The sequence below is a fragment of the Cetorhinus maximus genome, chromosome 13 (genome assembly GCF_964194155.1).
Source record: "Cetorhinus maximus chromosome 13, sCetMax3.hap1.1, whole genome shotgun sequence".
Taxonomy (NCBI): Eukaryota; Metazoa; Chordata; class Chondrichthyes; order Lamniformes; family Cetorhinidae; genus Cetorhinus; species Cetorhinus maximus.
The window spans coordinates 91,233,064-91,252,282 of NC_135891.1; the positions used below are offsets into that span (position 1 = coordinate 91,233,064).

General features: G+C 40.6%; 1 protein-coding gene across 4 annotated transcripts in view; it reads right to left on the reverse strand.

Annotated features, from left to right (window-relative positions):
• arid3a (AT-rich interactive domain 3A) overlaps nt 1-17,288 on the reverse strand; it is a 95,420-nt gene extending 78,132 nt beyond the window's left edge. For all 4 annotated transcript variants that reach the window (XM_078555764.1, XM_078555762.1, XM_078555765.1 and 1 more), the window contains exon 1: nt 16,433-17,288. In XM_078555764.1, coding sequence (XP_078411890.1) covers nt 16,433-17,125 — 693 coding nt within the window. In that variant the 5' untranslated portion in view covers nt 17,126-17,288. The remainder of the gene's footprint in view (nt 1-16,432) is intronic.
• Nucleotides 17,289-19,219: the final 1,931 nt, after the last annotated feature.

Consider the following 19,219-nt stretch of genomic DNA (forward strand, 5'->3'; position numbering starts at 1 on the left):
TTCAACTATGTGCATCCAAATGGATGTTGATTTATGCACACTTTGCATCATGAAAGTTTGCTTGAAGTCACCAGCAAGTAGATCTCAAGTCTGGTACATTTGTCTGGAGTGAGTTTAGTTCTTTTTATTTTCTCTATGTGACTGGATAGAATAAATGACCAGCGGTTGAAGCAAAGCCTTTACGTGTTTCAATGTGCAAGGCTGTATTAACTTCATCCACTGTATGCAAATAGAGTAGTGAACATTTATGTTATAAAACAATGTCAGCTTAAACAAATGCTCAAAAGGGTCTAGGCATCGTACAGCGCTGACAGAAAGCCAGATATTGAGCACTTAATTGCAACTGCCAGCAGGAAATTGTTTAAAAATGAGAGAAAAAAAGAGTAATAGGAGTTATACCATCTACTCATAGAACACTTCACACTTTTTAAAAACTACTAGATTGTAAACGATAGCATGGTAATAAAGTTCACTGAGTTGTCATTTTTAATGCTGGTATTTAATTTGAATGTCATAATTAACTGGGCACTCAAGTCTTTTTTCTGCAAACAGAGTTTTTTTCCCCTTCTCTTGTTCAATGATGAGGAAAAAGAACTTTCTTCTTCAGTCGTGGCTCAATTCATAGTACTGAGTCAGAAGGTTGTGGGTTCAAGTCCCAATAGACCCGAGCACAAAAATCTATGCTGACATTCTGGTGCAGTACTGACGGAATGCTGCTGTGTCAGAGATGCTGCCAATCAGATGAGATGTTAAATCAAGGGCCTTTCTACCCTCTAATGGCAAATGTAAAGGATCCCATGATACTAATTCAAAGAAGGATGGGAGGGGGCGGGGGGGCGCGGAATTATCTCTGGTGTCCTGATTAATAGTTATTCCTCAATCACAAAAAACATGTTGTCCGATCATAGTCACATTGCTGGTTGTAGGAGCTTTCTGTGCACAAATTGGCTGCCACATTTCTTATATTACAACAGCTACTACACGTCAAAAATGCTTAAATGGCTGTAAAGCACTTTAGGACGTCCATGAATCATGAAAGGTGCTATATCAATACAAGTTTTTAAATTAAGGCACATCTGCATACTTCTGAAGTGTGCCCATATTTATCTAGTGGAAAATGACTGAGAAAATGCTGAGAGGCATCACTGAAGATCGCTGGTATAAGCCTGAAAATATTTTAAAGCATTTTTAGCTAATGTGGTTGAGTCAAAACAGGCAGTCGGTTCTGTGAGATCTTTGAGCAAGGACGGTTATCCATGAAATCAATCACTGATGCTCAATAGTTATTAACAATTTGAGTGGAATAAGGAAATAATAAGTACGGTAAAGAATTACATCGGGGTTCTGGGAAGCAAATGAGATAGGCTCTTGATTTTAACATGGGGTTATGTATGCAATGAAGAGGAAGAAGATATAAAACGGAAAATTTCAAGCTCAGAACAAAAATAGTGAAAATTTCAGGAGTAGTAATAATGGGTCTACAGATTTTTTTTTTTAAAAAGAGATAAAACCATATCTATCTATGATTATAAAAATGATGTGTCACAAGTTTCCTATCCATCACACTCAATTTCTTATCACACAAAGAATATTGTAAAGAAATAAAGAAACTCTACAGAACGCCAAATGCCCAAGCCAGCATGGGATGTCTGCATTCCTACTGGTACCTGAGCAAACTCAGGAGTGTTTACGTACAGACTTAAAGAGATACATACCCTTTAATGATATATTGTGTTTTACATACAATAATGTATCTGTCCTTATCATGACCAGTACCACTGGAAATTCATTATCTAATAAAAACTGCGTGTAGTTATTGCAGAAAAATGACATTTTGAGCACAAATGTTGGGAAATTTTATGTACATCAAAATTACTTAAATGGTACATTTTGATTATATGAGCAATGGTACACTTACTTTGCCCATTTAATTTGGCTCCCATAATCAAGCACTACCAAATCAGAAAATCCCTAAAAATGATTTTCCTCAGTGGGATGCAGGAACTTACTTCTATACAAGAGGAGTTTAAGCTTCTTTGAACATATGAGCAATTTGCACATTTAAATTGAATATGAAAATTATAATAGTTTGTACAGGCTGTATCCCAAATCCATGCATAAGTCATTGACAATTCATAATAGAAAATAGTTGGAGTTGCCATGGGATCCCCTCTAGGCCCAACTCTCAAACATTTTTGGTTCCATGAGACACGGGTCTTCGATGGAATGACACCTAACCTCCTACCCCTTGCATATTTCCGATACATGGATAATACATTTGCTATATTTACACCCAAAGCTGCATGTAACAATTTCCTTACATGTCTTAATAGGCTCCATCCTGCACTCGAATTCACCTGAAATGGAGCAGTCAAATGAACTCCCCTTCCTTGACATACTAGTTGAGAAATCTGCCAGGGGATTCTCTACCAGTCTACTGCAAGCCTACCTTGACTGGCCAATATGCACGTTGGGGTTCTTACAGTTCCACATGCCATAAGATTGATCTTATCGGAAACCTTGTAAATAAGGCCCTGAGCAAACCATGCAAGCTTGATGCTAAAATAGGGCGCATCAAAAGGCATGCTGCAGGATAATGGCTACCCTACCCCGATCAGATCATTTCACACTATATACCATGCAAACTCATGAATGGGCCTAAGGCCGTCACCTTTGGCCCTGAAAAGTGCCCAGTCTACTGCAGATTATCCTGGAAGGGCAAGGTATCTCAAATATTTGAGCAACAGATGAAGCTAGCTGTTTCACGCTGCTACTATGCAGCAGCAACATGAGTGGTATTTGCCACTAACAGGATGCTGCCATCAAGCCAAAAAGATGTTCTATCACACAAATGAGTAATGTGTATATGAATTTCAGTGTGATGCTAGGTATGTAGGCCGTACATTCCAAAGACTGGCAGATCGTATGCCCCAGTGGCTGCTTGTAACGGCCAGGGTAGACACTGTACCAACTAGCCAATGCTGCAAAACTCAAAACACAGTGTCCAACATTAGATGTGATTCCGTGATTGGACAACATTTATTAAATAATCCTCAATGTGCTAAGAATTACGCTGACAACCAATTGAAGACGGTCAGTTGGGCTCAAAATGTGGCGCATTTGCGTGTACTGGAAGCTACATATATTAATACACAGGGCCTTGTTCTTTGTGGACAGAAAGAACATGTACATACACTGTGCCTGTTTCAGCTACCAAACGACTATGAACTATTAATGTTATTTTTTTGGCCATTTGGTCTTAGAAGTGTTTTTTCTAACCAGGGATGGATTTTATGGTTCTATTCTTTATTTTCCCATGCTTTTTAAAAGTGTGTTACAGAGTGTGTGATGAATTTGAAATTATAAATTTATATTACATTGCATTTTAAAGTAGGAAACTTACTTAGTACTCAAAGTAACATAAAAGGGTCATACTATTGAGGCTGCACTTCCCATAGAATATGCTAAAGGGCTATTTACTCCTGTTTAGTACTGTTTGGAGGATTGCTCCTATCCAATAATAGGTTCACTGAAATTGAGTGAGGAAAAGGATTTCTACTTATCAGGGCCTCAGCTATAGAAAATGAAAAAAATGAAAGGAGGCGGCTTAAAATTCTTCACTAAAAATCGGCAGTTGCAGCTGCTTAGTGGTGGGTGGAATTTTGTGTGGACTCTAAATCTGCTTTGTTGCCACCCTATTTGCACACTCCCATGTATTTAAACACTTTGGAAGGCAGGCTGACAAACCTCTCTCTCTAGAGTGCAGCCTGAAAATAGCTGATATACAACATGATATCCATTAAAATAAATGCCAGGGAATGTTGAAAAAGGTTGAAATGGTTAAAAGGTAAACTGAAGTTCTGATTAATTTGATAGAATTTTGGATATTTCTTTACATTTTCTGCAGCAATTAGAATTTTCTTTCTTGCTATTTTACTTCTGGGGCCTCAACTACAATACAAATCTTAAAGTAATAAGGAGAGATTAACAAAGGTTTTATAAAATAGAAACACAGAATATAAAAGCCATGAAGTTATGCTAAACACTTGTTCAGTCCCAGTTGAAGTATTGTGCCCATGATATGAGGAAATACTTTCCTTTAGAACAAGTGGTTGGGATTTAGAATGGTGGATATGAATTCAACAGGAGCCTTCAAAAGGGAATTGGATGAGGGAAAATAGCAGGGAACTGAAACTAACTGGATTGTTCTTCAAAAGAGCTGGTGTAGACTTAATGGGCCAAATAGCCTGTGTGTGTAGCAACTATTATATGATTCATTTTTTTATTCATTTACAGATGCTAGGCCTGCATTTATTGCCCATCCTTAGTTTCTATTTATTTGTTCAAAAGTGTTTGGGCTAGGCATTTATTGCCCATCCTTAAATGCCATTTAAGAGTTAACCACTGGAGTCAGACCCATAGCAAGGAAAAGGCGGCAGATTTCCCTAAAGTGAACCAGATCGACAATGGGGTTTTTTAATGTCACCATTAGAGTTCTAATTCCAGGTTTTTGTCGAATTCAAATTCCACCATCTGCCATGGTGGGATTTGAACCCTGGTCTCCAGAGCATTACCCTGGGTCTCTGGATACTCCAGCGCCAATACCACTACGCCACCACCTCCCCCTTGAGAAAGTGGTGAGCTGCTTTCTTGAACCACTGCAGTCCCTGTGGTGTAGGTACACCCACAGTGCTGTTAGAGGGAGAGATCCAGCAACTTTGACCCAGCGACAGTGAAGGAATGGTAATATATTTCAAGTCGGGATGGTGAGTGGCTTGGAGGGGAACTTCCAGGAGGCGGTGTACCCATGTATCTGCTGCCCTTGTCCTTCTAGATAGTAGCAGATGTGGGTTTGGAAGAAGCTTCCCATGGACCCCTGTTGAGTTTCTGCATTGCATCTTGTAGATGATACACACTGCTGCCACTGTTCGGTGATGGAAAGAGTGAATGTTTGTGGAAAGGGTGCCAATTAAGCGGGCTGCTTTGCCCTGGATGGTGTCAAGCTTCCTTAGTGTTGTTACTTTAGGTGATAAATGCAAATTTTCGCTTCACGCTTTGTTGGGGACAACCAAACCTCTTGGCAACTTCCCTGGCAGCGGGCAATACAAATGACTGGTTAAATAGCTACAGATATTTAAACCCTATCTTTGGGGAGGCAATGGCACAATGGTATGGTCACTGGACTATCCAGAGACCCAGGGTAATGCTCTGGGGACCTGGGTTCGAATCCCGCCATGGCAGACGGTGGAATTTGAATTAAATAAAAATCTGGAATTTAAATTCTAACGATGAGCATGGAACCATTGTCGATTGTTATAAAAACCCATCTGGTTCACTAATGTTCTTTAGGAAAGAAATCTGTTGTCCTTAACTGGTCTGGTCTACACATGATTCCAGATCCACAGCAATGTGATTGACTCTTAAATGCCCACTGAAATGCCCCCTAGCAAGCCACTCAGCAGTAACAAACTGCTACAAAGTCACAAAAAAAGGAATGAAACCAGACAGACCACCTGGCATTGACCTAAGCACCGGAAATGGCAACAGCAATCTCAGCCCTGCAAAGTCCTTATCACATCTGGGGGCTAGTGAAATTGGGAGAGCTGTCTCAGACTAGTCATCATGGAATCATACCTATAATGTCCCAGACACCACAACCACCATCCTTAGGTATGTCCTGTACCCAGCAGTGGTAGCGGCACAGTGGTATACAGTCAGGAGGGAGTTGCCCTGGGAGTCCTCAACATCGAGTCCGGATCCCATGAAGTCTCGTGCCGATTACCATGTCGCTCAGCTGATGAACCAATGTTCCTCCATGCTGAACACCACTTGGAGGAAGCACTGAAAGTGGCAAGTGCTCAGGCTGTGCTCTGGGTGGGGGACTTCAATGTCCATCACCTAGAGTGGGTCGGTAGCACCACCAGTGACCGAGCCCTAAATGACATAGCTGCTGGACTGGGTCTGCAGTAGGTGGAGGGAACCAAGAGGGAAAAACATACTTGACCTCATCCTCACCAACCTGCCTGCTACAGATGCATCTGTCCATGACAGTATCGGTAGAGTGCCCGTCGTTGTGGAGACAAAGTCCCGCCTTCACAATGAGAATACCCTCTATAGTGTTGTGTGGCACTACCACCGTACTAAATGGAATAGATTTTGAACAGATCTAGCAACTCAAGTCTGGGCATCCATGAGGCGCTGTGGGCCACCAGCAACAGCATTGTACTTGAACACAATCTGTAACCTCATGGCCCAGCTCATCCCCCACTCTACCATTATCATCAATGAAGAGTGCAGGAGGGCATGCCAGGTGCAACACCAGGCATTCCTAAAAATGAGGTGTCAACCTGGTGAAGCTATAACGCAGGACTACTTGCATGTCAAACAGCAAGTGATAGGCAGGGCTAAGCGATTCCACAACCAACATATCAGATCTAAGCTCTGCAGTCCTGCCACATCCAGTTGTGAATGGTGGTGGGCAATTAAACAACTCACTGGAGAAGGCGGATCCACAAAAATCTCCATCCTCAATGATGGAGGAGCCCAGCACATTAGTGCAAAAGATAAGGCTGACGCATTTGCTACAATCTTCAGCCAGAAGTGCCAAGTGGATGATCCATCTCTGCCTCCTCTGGAGGTCCCCAGCATCACCAATGCCAGTCTTCAGCCAATACTATTCATTCCAAATGATATCAAGAAATGACTGAAGCACTGGATACTGCAATGGCTATGGGCGCTGACAACATTCCAGCAATAGTACTGAAGACATGTGCTCCAGAACTTGCTGCACCCCTAGCCAAGATGTTCCAGTATAGCTACAACACTGGCATCTACCTGGCTGTGTGAAAATTGCCCAGGTATGTCCTGTACACAAAAAGCAGGACAAATCCAATCCAGCCAATTACCGCCCCATCAGTCTACTGTCAATCATCAGTAAAGTAATAGAAGGGGTCATCAACTGTGCTATCAAATGGCACTTGCTTAACACTATCCTGTTCACTGACGCCCAGTTTGGGTTCCGTCAGGGCCACTCAGCTCCTGACCCCATTACAGCCTTGGTTCAAACATGGACAAAAGAGCTGAACTCCTGAGGCGAGGTGAGTGTGACTGTCCTTGACATTGAGGCAGCATTTGACAGAGTGTGGCATCAAGGAGCCCTAGCAAAACTGGAGTCAATGGGAATCAGGGGGAAAACTCCCCGCTGGTTGGAGTCATACCTAGCACAAAGGAAGATGGTTGTGGTTGTTGGAGGTCAATCATCTCAGATCCAGGACATCACTGCAGGAATTCCTCGGGGTAGTGTCCTCAGCCCAACCATCTTCAGCTGCTTCATCAATGACCTTCCTTCCATTGTTAAGGTCAGAAGTAGGGATGTTCGCTGATGATTGCACAATGTTCAGCACCATTCGCGACTCCTCTGAAGCAGATACTGAAGCAGTCCAAGTCCAAATGCAGCAAGACCCGGTCAATATCCAGGCAGGCTGACAAGTGGCAAGTAACATTTGCACCACACAAGTGCTAGGCAATGATCATCTCCAATGAGAGAGAATCCAACCATCGTCCCTTGATGTTCAATAGCATTACTATCGCTGAATCCCCCACTATCAACATCCTTGAGGTACCATTAACCAGAAACTGAACTGGAATAGCCATATAAATACCGAGGCTACAAGAGCAGGTCAGAGGCTAGGAATCCTGCGACGAGTAACTCACCTCCTGACTCCCTAAAGCCTGTCCGCTACCTACAAGGCACAAGTCAGGAGCGTGACGGAATACGCTCCACTTGCGTAGATGAGTGCAACAGTCAAGAAGCTTGACACCGTTCAGGACAAAGCAGCCCGCTTGATTGGCAAAACATCCACAAACATTCACTCCCTCCACCACCGACGCACAGTAATCGCAGTGTGTCCCATCTACAAAATGCACTGCAGGAATTCACCAAGGGTCCTTCAACAGCACCTTCCAAACCCAGACCACTACCATCCAGAAGCAGAAGGGCAGCAGATAGATGGGAATACTGCTACCTGGAAGCTCCCCTCCAAACCACTCACCATCCTGAATTGGAAATATATCACCGTTTCTTCACTGTCACTGGGTCAAAATCCTGCAGCTCCCTTCCTAACAGCACTGTGGTTGTATCTACATCCTGCGGACTGCAGCAGTTCAAGAAGGCAGCTCACTACCACCTTCTCAAGGGCAACTAGGGATGGGCAATAAACGCTGGCCCAGCCAGGGAAGCCCACATCCCATGAATGAATTTTTAAAAAATCACATCTGGGTTCTGATCTTGATAACCTCATTCGTTCCTTTGACAGCGCCTTCCAAATACTCAATCTGTACCACCTAGAAGCATAAGGGCAGTAGACAGATGGGAACAGCACCACCTGCAAGTTCCTTCCAAGCCACACACTATCCTGACTTGGACTAAAAATCGCCATTCCTTCACTGTCGCTGGGTCAATATCCTGGAACTCCCTTCCTAACAGCACTGTGGTTGTACCTACACCACATGGACTGTAGTGGTTCAAGAAGGTGGTTTACCACCACCTTCTCATGGACAATTAGGGATAGGCAACAAATGCTGGCCTAGCCAGTGATGCCTAAACCCCATGAAAGAAAAAAAAAAGATTTTTGTGATCAAAGGGAGACAGTTTTTCCTTAGTGCTCAACACACAATGTGGTGTTCTTTACTATAATGCCCTAACCTAACAGAAATAGATCATCCTCAAGCAAAACCGTGAAATGGATATATAAAGGGGTGTTTATCAGATTTTTAAAATTTTATCCTGACCAGGAATATAAGATAGGTCCCAGTTACGATATTTTAAATTCAAAGCCTGTCCAGAATTTAAGAGCTTTAAGAGTTGTTAAAATAACAAACCAAGATAACTGGCAGCTGCTGTAGCTATATGGTTCAAGGAGTTCAATATGCCAGAGGAGATAATGAGACCATAAAAATTGGCAGATAAAGGGAGTCGACAGTGCTATCAAGCTGCATTTATTCAGTAAAAAAAATTCTCATTGATGTTCAGTTTGGGTTCCATCAGGGCCATTGGTTCCAGATCTCATTAAAGCCTTGATCCAACCATGAACAGAAGAGCTGAATTCCAGAGATGAAATGAGAGCGACTTACCCTTGACTACAAGACAGCATTCGTAGAAGTACAGCATCAGAGTCACACTTTTGAAACTGAAATCAATGGGAACCAGGGGTAAAGCTCTCCACTGGTTGGAGTCATATATTGCACAAAGGAATCCTACCATCTCAGCCCCAGGTCACCACTGCAGGAGTTCCTCAGGTAGTGTCCTGGGGCCAACCATCTTCAGTTGCTTCAAAGGCCTTCTTTCCATCATAAGGTCAGAAGTGGGGATCTTCACTAACGGTTGCAGTGTTCAGTACCATTCACGACTCCTCAGATACTGAAGCAATCCAGTACCATATGCATCAAGAGCTGGACAACATGCAGGCTTGGGCTGATAAGTGGCAGGTAACATTCATGCCACACAAGCGCCAGGTAATGACCATCTCCAACAAGAGGGAATCTAACCATCTCCCCATGACATTAAATTATCATCGTGGAATCCCACTGTCAACATCCTGGGGCTTACTATTGACCAGAAATTGAATTCGACCAGCTATATAAAATGCTGTGGCTACAAGAGCAGGTCAGGGGCTGGGAATTCTGCAGTGAGTAACTCACCTACTGACTCTCAAAGCCTGCCCACCATCTATAAGGCACAGGTCAGGAGTGCGATGGAACATTCCCCACTTGCCTGGATAAGTGCAGCTCCAACAACACTCAAGAAGCTCAATGCCAAGAGGACAAAGCAACCAGCTTAATCAGCATCTCATACACCACCTTCAACATTCACACACTCCATCACCAGCACACAGTCGTAACAGTGTGTACCATCTACAAGATGCAATGCAGCAACTCACAAAGGCTCCTTCCAAACCAGTGACCCTACCACCTAGAAGGACAAGGACAACAGACTCATGGGAACACCACCACCTGCAAGTTTCCCTCCAATTCACACGCCATCCACGACACTCCTTCACTGTCACTAGGTCAAAATCTTGGAAATCCCTCCCTAATAGCACCTTAAGAGGGGCTATGTGGACTGCAGCAGTTCAAGGAGGCAGCTCACCACCACCTTCTCAAGCGCAATTAGGGATGGGCAATAAACATTGGCCTTGCCAATGACTCTCTCATCCCATGAACAAATAAAAAGCAGACTAAGGGTAGAATCAAAGGTAAGAAATGGTAGCTCTTTGTCAGATTTACAAGAGGCACGAAGAAACTATCTTTAAACAACTAGAGAACAAGATTTTCAAAGGCTCATTAAAAGCAATGAAGAGGTTCAAAAGGTAAAGGTTCAACTACTGCACTTTTAATGGACTGGATAATTTGGCAGAGGAGCAACCTGAAGGGAGTTGACGAATCAAGAGTAGAATCAATTTCAGAAAAAGTGGGTCGGATTAGATGATTAGTGGGGGAAGGCATTGTTTTGAAAAAGGTAGAGAGTCAAAGAAAACTGTTTCCAAGTGAATGGAAAGAGTTAAAGAATTAGATTGCCCCGAATATAGCTTTAGTATGATGACATGGGTGAAGAGGATTAAAATGTAGAATGCTGACTCCGATAGAATAAACAGCAGACAAATGTAGTCAGAAGATTCAATTCTCTCCCTAATCATCAATATTGAAAGGCAAATTTCACCTTATTTTCTGAACTTTGAAAATATCCTCATTTGGTACTACACATTTCTAACCTCATTAAAATGCAAGTAAAGAATGGTCTGGAGACCTCAAAAAAAGAACTTACTTTAGCAAGTTGAAAAGTGTACAGTTGGATAACTGAAGGTTGAGTCAGCTTCATCCATTTGAATAGAAACATTGTATCTTGTACACTAGCTAAAAAACGTAAAGATGCATGTGCACTAAGCGCAATCAGATCATGCTGGATATGCCATAAAAGGATATTTTCATAAGAAACTTGCAACGATAAGCATACTGTAACAGGCATTTGGAGTCAACCTAGGAAGAATTATAACAAGAGATATAGTTTCCCCGACTAAGCTTGCTTTGTTGAAAGTACTTTACATTGTTTAAGAAATCATACTTTGAATAAATGAAACTTTGCTTCCAAACATATTATATTAATTTCACTAGTTAATGATGGCAATCTATTTAGAAACGCACAGTCATAGACTGTCAGAGATTTTTGAAAATATCCAGTGATCGCCAATGATTCCCCGAAATATTCAAGAGCAGAATAATAGAGGTAACAAGATAACCAGTGGAATGACTATAACCACTAAACCATCACTGGCAATCATAGGTTAAGCCATAACTTTTAAAACGATGGATAATTTGAGAGTTTCACTTCCAATGCTTTAGGAAATAGTGATATAAATCCAACGGGACCACGGTTGGAAGCGTAAGAGAGAGGCTATCTTTCCTAGTAATTGGGTATTCACAACCAATTTGCAAAGAGAAGGAATGGTGGTTAGGAGTAAGATGTCAATTTCAATAATTAAACAAAATGGAACAATGCAGGGAGTTTTTTTTTAAACCAGTATCAATCTTAAAGTATGAAAGGAAAGTGAACCAAAAAGTTCATCTTTCTCTGTAAGAGAGCTAGAAAGTATGCTATCAGGGATGAAGAGATTGGAAAGGAAAATTCACTGGGGCGATAGAGACAGTTCAAGTAGTAAATGCTGGAACAGCACAAAGATGGAAGCCTATGTTTCTTTTTGACAAAGTTATGTTTAGCAAATCTAATTTGGATTTACAGAAGTTTTAAGTAGAGATAAAAATTATGCTTCAGACTGATCAAGATGCCAGGTTATATAGTAATTTTATGAGACAGCACAAAGATAGACATGATTGAACCAGGGTGCAATTCTAAATCTGACTGAAAGAGAAAGGTGCAGCACAATTCATTCTTCCTTTGGTTTGGGAAGTAAGATGGCTTGCTTTTATGTCACTCAGGACATACCAAAGCCAATTAAGTACTTTTAAAGTGTAGTCACTATTATAATGTAGGAAATGTGACAGCCAATTTGTACAGGCACTCTGTCCAAAGACGAATAATCCACAGGAAATGAAAGTTGTAGCAACCCTGGGGACAGCAACCACAAAGATCAAATACAATGTGATCCGTTGCTTCACATATAACAAAGATCAGGAGTCAGGGAAACTGTTTAAAAAGGCTGAATTTAAAATAAAATTAGAGAACAACTAAAGCAAATGGATTGGAGGGGATGCTTCCTAACACTCCAATAAAAGGACAAACGGAACACCTTTAAAAAAGGAATAATGCTGAGCATCTAGAATAAATACATTCTTATGATCAGTAAACTTAATCCTAAATATGGATTAACCAGCAATTTAAATATAAAATAGAGGTAAAATGGCCTCTACAAATCTTGCAGGGAAAATGGGTTTATGTGATGTACAAAGGGGCATGCAGAAACATGCCATAAGGTTGATCAGAGGAGCAAGGAAACCAAGAATAAAAGCATAGCTACAGGGCTAAAACATAATAAAATATTTCCTCCGAATTACAATAGCGTAAAGGGTTGGCAGAGAAGAGGGCAATAAAAGATGCAAACAGACCTGAAACTTTATGGTGAGCATGAAACACAAAATATTCTGAATGATTGCCTCTTCAAAGTATTCAGAAGGGAAAAATTGAACAATGCGCCCTCCCCAAAAAAAGCTGCCAAAGCAAAATACATAACTTCAACACAAATGAGATAAAAGTCCTAGAGCTGAAGGGACTTAAAACAAATAATTACCAGGGTTTGATAGTATTTATTCAGAGTGTTGGGAGACATCAGAACCACTAAATTATGAAGGAGTCAACACTGGGGAGCCAATTGTAATCTGGAAGCATGCCATGGTGCCCATTTTCAGAAATTGTAAAATAGACACTCCCTCTCACTTTAATTTTGCAAAATTAATGAAATCAATTATCAGGAGGAAATTGAAGACTATGGAACAAACTAGCAAACAGCATAAAACTTTAGAAGGGGAAGACCTTTCCGATCTAACCTCCTCGATTTCTTTGAGGAATTAACAACCTAAGTGGATTATCTTCCAACATAGTGTGCTTAAACTTCTAAAATGCCTTTGATTAAGTTCCACATGAAAGATTACTATTTAAGTTCCAAATTGTGGGGTTCAAGAATAAAATTTGGGAGTGGATGAGAAATTGGCTGATGGGTCACGTTTGGATGACTGGAGGACTGAATAGGATGCACAAAGGCTCAGTGTGGGGATCAATACTGTTACTTTACATCATTGACTTGGACTCAAACATAATGCAAACTGGTCAAATTTGCAAAAAAACAAATCAATGGAAGTTTAAACAAAATGTGCGAGTGGGTAAAACAATGCAAAATAAATGGAAAGTATCTTACATAGGAAGGAGAAATAGCAACTCATGAATAGTGTTGAAATAACTATACTGTATACAACCAAAGCTAACAGAATCTGAACTATAGTTAAAATAATAAAATACAAGTCAGAGGAAATTATGTTCAAAATATAAAGCACTCTGGTCAGACCATACCTTGACTATAGTATGCAGCTCTGATCACTGAGAAAAATGGGAAGGATCCAAGCACTAGGGAAGAGATTAATCTCTAGTATCAGGGATTTCAGCTAAGAGGGAAAACTAGAGACACCTGGACTTAACAAATTGGAAAACAGTCACCAAGTGGTGACTTTTTAAAAAGAGGTGTCTGAGGCAGTTAAAGGAACAAAAAAGATAAAACTAGAATCCTACAAATTCAACTGAGATTAGGACAAGAGGACATAGATGCAAACCAGCTAAAAGTAGGGCTAATATCAAGACATCTTTCACACAAAGCATGATCAACATTTTGAACAGTGGTGGAAGCAAAAGCCCTAGAAACAATTAAAAAACGATTAGATAGGAGACATGTAACCTCTTCCTGGATTAATTAGTTAAGATGGGCTAAATGGCCGTCCTCACTCTTAAATACCTAGTCATACGTGCATCAACATCCCATACTGCCGCTATGCCTTACTTCAACACTGCAATGAGATCATCCCTCAACCTTCTAAACTCAAGGAAATACAACCCTTATGAAGCCTGTCAAAATTATTTAACTTTTGAAATAATTTCAAGTAATAATTTCATGCTGCATCCCCTTCTAAGGCCAATATATCCAAAGATAGTGTTCAGTTCTGGACACAATACTCCAGATGGGGTCTGACCAAGGCTCTTTACAGCTGAAGAGTCATTTCCTCCCTTTTGCATTCCAAATCTTAAGATTAAGGCCAAAGTTTTATTAGCCTTTTTGATTTTTAAAAAAATATACCTGTGCTCAACTTTTAAGTCATTTCAATTTACTCTTCAATAGTTTCTAGTCTCTCAGCACTCAGTCTCAAGGTTACCACCAATTCCATGCATGCACATTTATTTTTGTAATATTTTCTAGTATGGACCCACATAAAATGTTTTCTGGAAGCCCTTAAAGGCAACATCCATAGACTGGCGATAGACTTTGAGACAGACCTCAAAAAATTCAACTAGATTTGACATATAAGAACTATCTGTTACAAATCCATGCTGTCTCTCTTTGATCAGTTTATACTTGTTCAAATATTCAGTTACTCTAGCCCTAATGATTAATTCAAATAACGTGCCTACAACTGATATTAAATGGACCAAGAAATGTAGTTTCTGGATTTTTTCCTCCCTCCTGGTCTTAAATAATGGAGTGACAGGGAACAAGTTTCTAAGCCAGTCTGGAAATTAGTTAAGTGAAAAAAAACCACACAAACAACATTCCACAATATTGTCATATTGACAGTCACAATTTAACTGTGTACTCCTGTTTTAATTTACACAGAACCAACTGAAATAACAAAGCAAATTTGAGTAAATTCAAAAGTTCAAACTTCTGGTGTTGTTAAGATTTGAATTTTGACAATAATTCAATTGTTTTATTATTAAATCACAATTCATCTATTCTCTTTTTAAATCTCAACCTATCAGCAGTTATACAACTGCTTGTGATCAACATTCTAATGCCCATTCACAATCATAGTTACATGAAAAAGTAGACATCACAAAACACACTACTGTACAAATCATAGACTGCCTAGGTTAGCAGTGTTTACCCAGAGTTACAGACACAAATATATTTTAACTTAAGGTCCACAGGAAGCTCTTGAAATCATACCAGAATCACTCAGATCTTTTGGCTTAAGTTCAACTACACTGGGTTTATGCCTTTAGCTATAGAACAGTGCAAACTGTCTTGAATGTTTGGCAAGGGTCCACCTTATATTTACATTCTTGCTGCAGTCATAAAAATAATCTCCTAAACTTTAAATTTATTCCGTAACATTTGCTTAAATGCTGCCAAACATACAAACCACTAAATGGTTTGGACTGTTTCCAAAAAAACCTGGCAAACTCCACTTTTGATCTTTTGCCAAAAACCAACTGCATTTGAAATTTCCTATAGTATGCAAAAGCTAAAATTATATTATGCTTCAATACGTTAAGTACCTAAGTGGTACAATATTCCCAACTCTCAACATATATATATTAAAATTAAATGGATTTTAACAGTATTAACCAAGATAAAATTGACCAATATATAGCACTTATCAGATACACCTCAGTAAAGGTTTGTTTTGGTTTAGTTAAGAGGATAAATCAACAACAGGTTTCACAAATCAAGTGGAATACGTTAATCAAGTTACCCTAGTTACACAATATAATGGAACTTACAAATAAATTGGAGAAAATGTAAAATTGGGGAAAAAATTAATAATTTAAAAAGTGGCAGTAATTACATGTATGTCTGCTAATTACTTTCACAAACATTTTTTCTCTATCTGTATGAGAAGCATTAAAACATAGTTCTTAGTAAATATATCAAGTTTCACCTCAGCAACCCCGTATTTATCACAAGCTTCTACTAAATATTTTCTATCATAACTTTCTACAAACCAAATCATTTGCGCTGGTTATGTGTCCGAAATATTTCATCCAAACAAGGGGAAGAAAGCAGTTACCATCCAGCATATCACCAAATGCCATCTAGGGATGTCATTCTGGATGTAGTCGTGCATGCATTTATTGTACAGACTTTACATCGTCTGGGGCCAAATATCAATGGGCAACTCCTCCTTCTCATCTCCCTTCCCCCGCTTTCAACATTTAAAGATCCACAGCACGTTTATATGGTTGAAATAAAAATTGAACTCATCTTTGGATCATTTTATTGCAAAATGCAAAAATCTAATTTTAATAATGCGATGGTATCCATTCCTTCGCTCTTTTTAAATACACATGTGCACTTAAGACTTCAATCGCATGATGTAATCGAACAAAATACAATGACTTTCAAAATATTTTACATTTTGTTAGTCTAAGTGTAAATACCTGTTTAAACTGTTCCTCATACGTCCACTCGGCCTGATCCTGGACTTGCTGCATCTGCGGGTGTGGCTGGTAAGGGAGCCCGGTTACAGGGCGCCGCTGTCCGGGCAGACGATGCACCTCAGTACAGTGGTGCATCCCCCTCTCCTCCTTTACTCCGCTCCCCTCTTCCTCAGCCATCTCGTCCTCGAATTCCTCCTCCTCTTCCTCAGCAGCCATGTCTTCCTCGGACCCTAGAGGATCGGGATAACGCTGCTCCGACGCCTCCTCCTCTTCCTCTCCCCGCTCCATCTCTTCTCCCCCAGATAAGGCCTCGCTGCTCTCGGAAAGCCTCGGGCTCTCGCCTCGTTCCATACCCAGTTCCTCTTCGTCTTCTTCGTCGTGGCCGCGTTGGGCCGAAGCGTCAGCCCCTGCGGCGGCCGCCGCTGCTCTCATGGCGGCCAGTGCTGCGGTTTGCTGTGCAGCGATTTGCTGCTGCGCATTTGCCAGGATTTTGTTGTCGTTGGAAGTCTCGGCCGTTGGTCTGCGGGGCTCGCGTTGCTCCATTTGAATTTGCTGTTGCTGGGCCTGGAGCCGCGCGCGCGGAGACTGCTGGTGGTGGTAATGATGCTGCTCGTGCTGCTGCTGCCGGGCCTCGAGCTCGAGCCGCGCACGCTGCTGCCTCTGCAGGTTTTCCATCACCGCCTGCAACTTCATGGCTCCCTCAGCCCTTCGCCCCCTCTCTCTCTCTCTCTCTCTTCCTCTGGCCGCTGGTAAAGTGTCCTTTGCTTTCGCTCTGTCAAACAGTTTGAGGGGGTGATGTTCATAAGGAGTAACAATCAACGAGCGGGGACTAATAGACTCAAGTCACTACTTAAGAGTCTCTACAACTGGAAGGGGGAGGGGTGGTGGGTCAGAGAGATTCCGCAACTTTTCATATAGATTGGCATTCAGGTGTTCAACTGTCCCTGAGGCGGAAAAAGCCGTTAGAAGAAATGTTGTAAGACAACATTTCACATCCGTGGTAGAGATAAATGTTAACCGATTTTTTTTAATGGCTGGGTGGCAAGGAATTCAAAGTCTCTTGGGAAAAGGTACGTAATTATATTCTGCTTCTTGAGATGATTGCCTGTACCATATAACCTCGAATGCAGTAAACAACACAAATTATACATGACAGAAAATGAAGTAGGAACAAAGAGCTGCAACTGGTGAAATATAAAATTAAAATAGAAGTGTAGGAAATAACATAGCACGTATGTCAACAGAAAAGATAAATTAATGTTTCAAGTAGAGATTCTTTATCAGAACAGGGAAAGGAAAGCAAAGAATATTTAACCCATCTTCCCTTTATGGATTTCCAAGGATTACATATTTCTAGAATTTCCTGATTTTACTCCAAACCTTGAGTTCTTTATTTTTGGTAATTTTCCCTTCTACTATTGTGATGATTCTTGTTGGAACAATGAAGAATTCCACTGTCAACCTCTGGCACTTTGCCCAAATGGTCATTCCTCTTATATGGAGCAAGATATTGGGAGTAAAATTGGTCTTCGCCAGTGAATCTGCAACCCATTTTCCAGTATGCCCGAATTTGTTTTGCTTTAACTCCATCCATTGAAAAAAAAATTGGTTATGGTGTAAAATGGACTATCAGTTTGCTATTGTCTGTTTTCATGCTACAAGCAAAGACCAGTTTCTATCATATATAAAAACAAAAAGTCACCTTGACCTGAAACATTAACTCATTCTCTACACAGATGCTGCCTGACCCACTGAGTATTTCTTGCATTTTTTGTTTATATTTCAGATTTCCTGCATCTGCAGTACTTTTGGCACACGTTCCCAGGGAGGGGGTGATTGGAGAGCATTCAGAGTCAGAAACAATAGAAGTTTGCCCAGGACTGGTAAATCCAATTTTGTGCCTCCAAATTTGTGTCAGCTGTGGTTCAGTGAGTAGCACTCTCACCTCTCAGTCAGAAGGTTGTGGGTTCATGTCCCACTCCAGAGCCTTGAGCACAAAAATTTCCATTGATACATCAGTTGGAGGTGCCATTTTTCAGATGAGATGTTAAACTGAGGCCTGGTCTGTTCTCTCAGATGGATCTGAAAGATCCCATGACACTATTTCAAAGAAGGGCAGGGGAGTTATCCCCTGTGTCCTGGCCAATATCTATCCCTCAATCACATCACTAAATAAAACAGATTATCTGGTCACTGTCACATTGTTGTTTTTGGGAACTTGTTGTCCTTAAATCAGCTGCTGCATTTCCTACATTATAATAGTAACTAAAATTCAAAAATACTTAATTTGCTGTAAAATACTTTGGGATGCCCTGAAGTTGTGAAAAACAATATATAAATGCCAATCTTGTTTTTAAACTGAGCTAATGTTCTGGGCAACTAAGTAAAATCTGGGCAACTAAGTAAAGCCATAAGGTTTCTTCCTCAGTAGTTTGGTTGTGCTATCTCATCTAAAAGCAATGATCAATCTGTTGTCAAAAGTCATCTGTTTCTCCTAGGAGTTAGTTGATAATTTTTGACCCATGAAATATGAATGAACCTAATGGTTTGTAAAAAGCTAGTCATTGAAAATAGTTTATAGAAAATCAACTACTTAGGAACACTGAGCATATAGCTCATGAAGTATGAACTAACATGACAAATTTTTAATCACAGCAATTTCAATTCCAATTTTTCTCAACAATCACTGTGTGTACCATAGGAAGATAATGTATTAAAAGAATGTGGTTGTCTTATTTAAAATAAAAGCAACATACTTTTACATTTTGTCAGTTCTCTATGCAATTA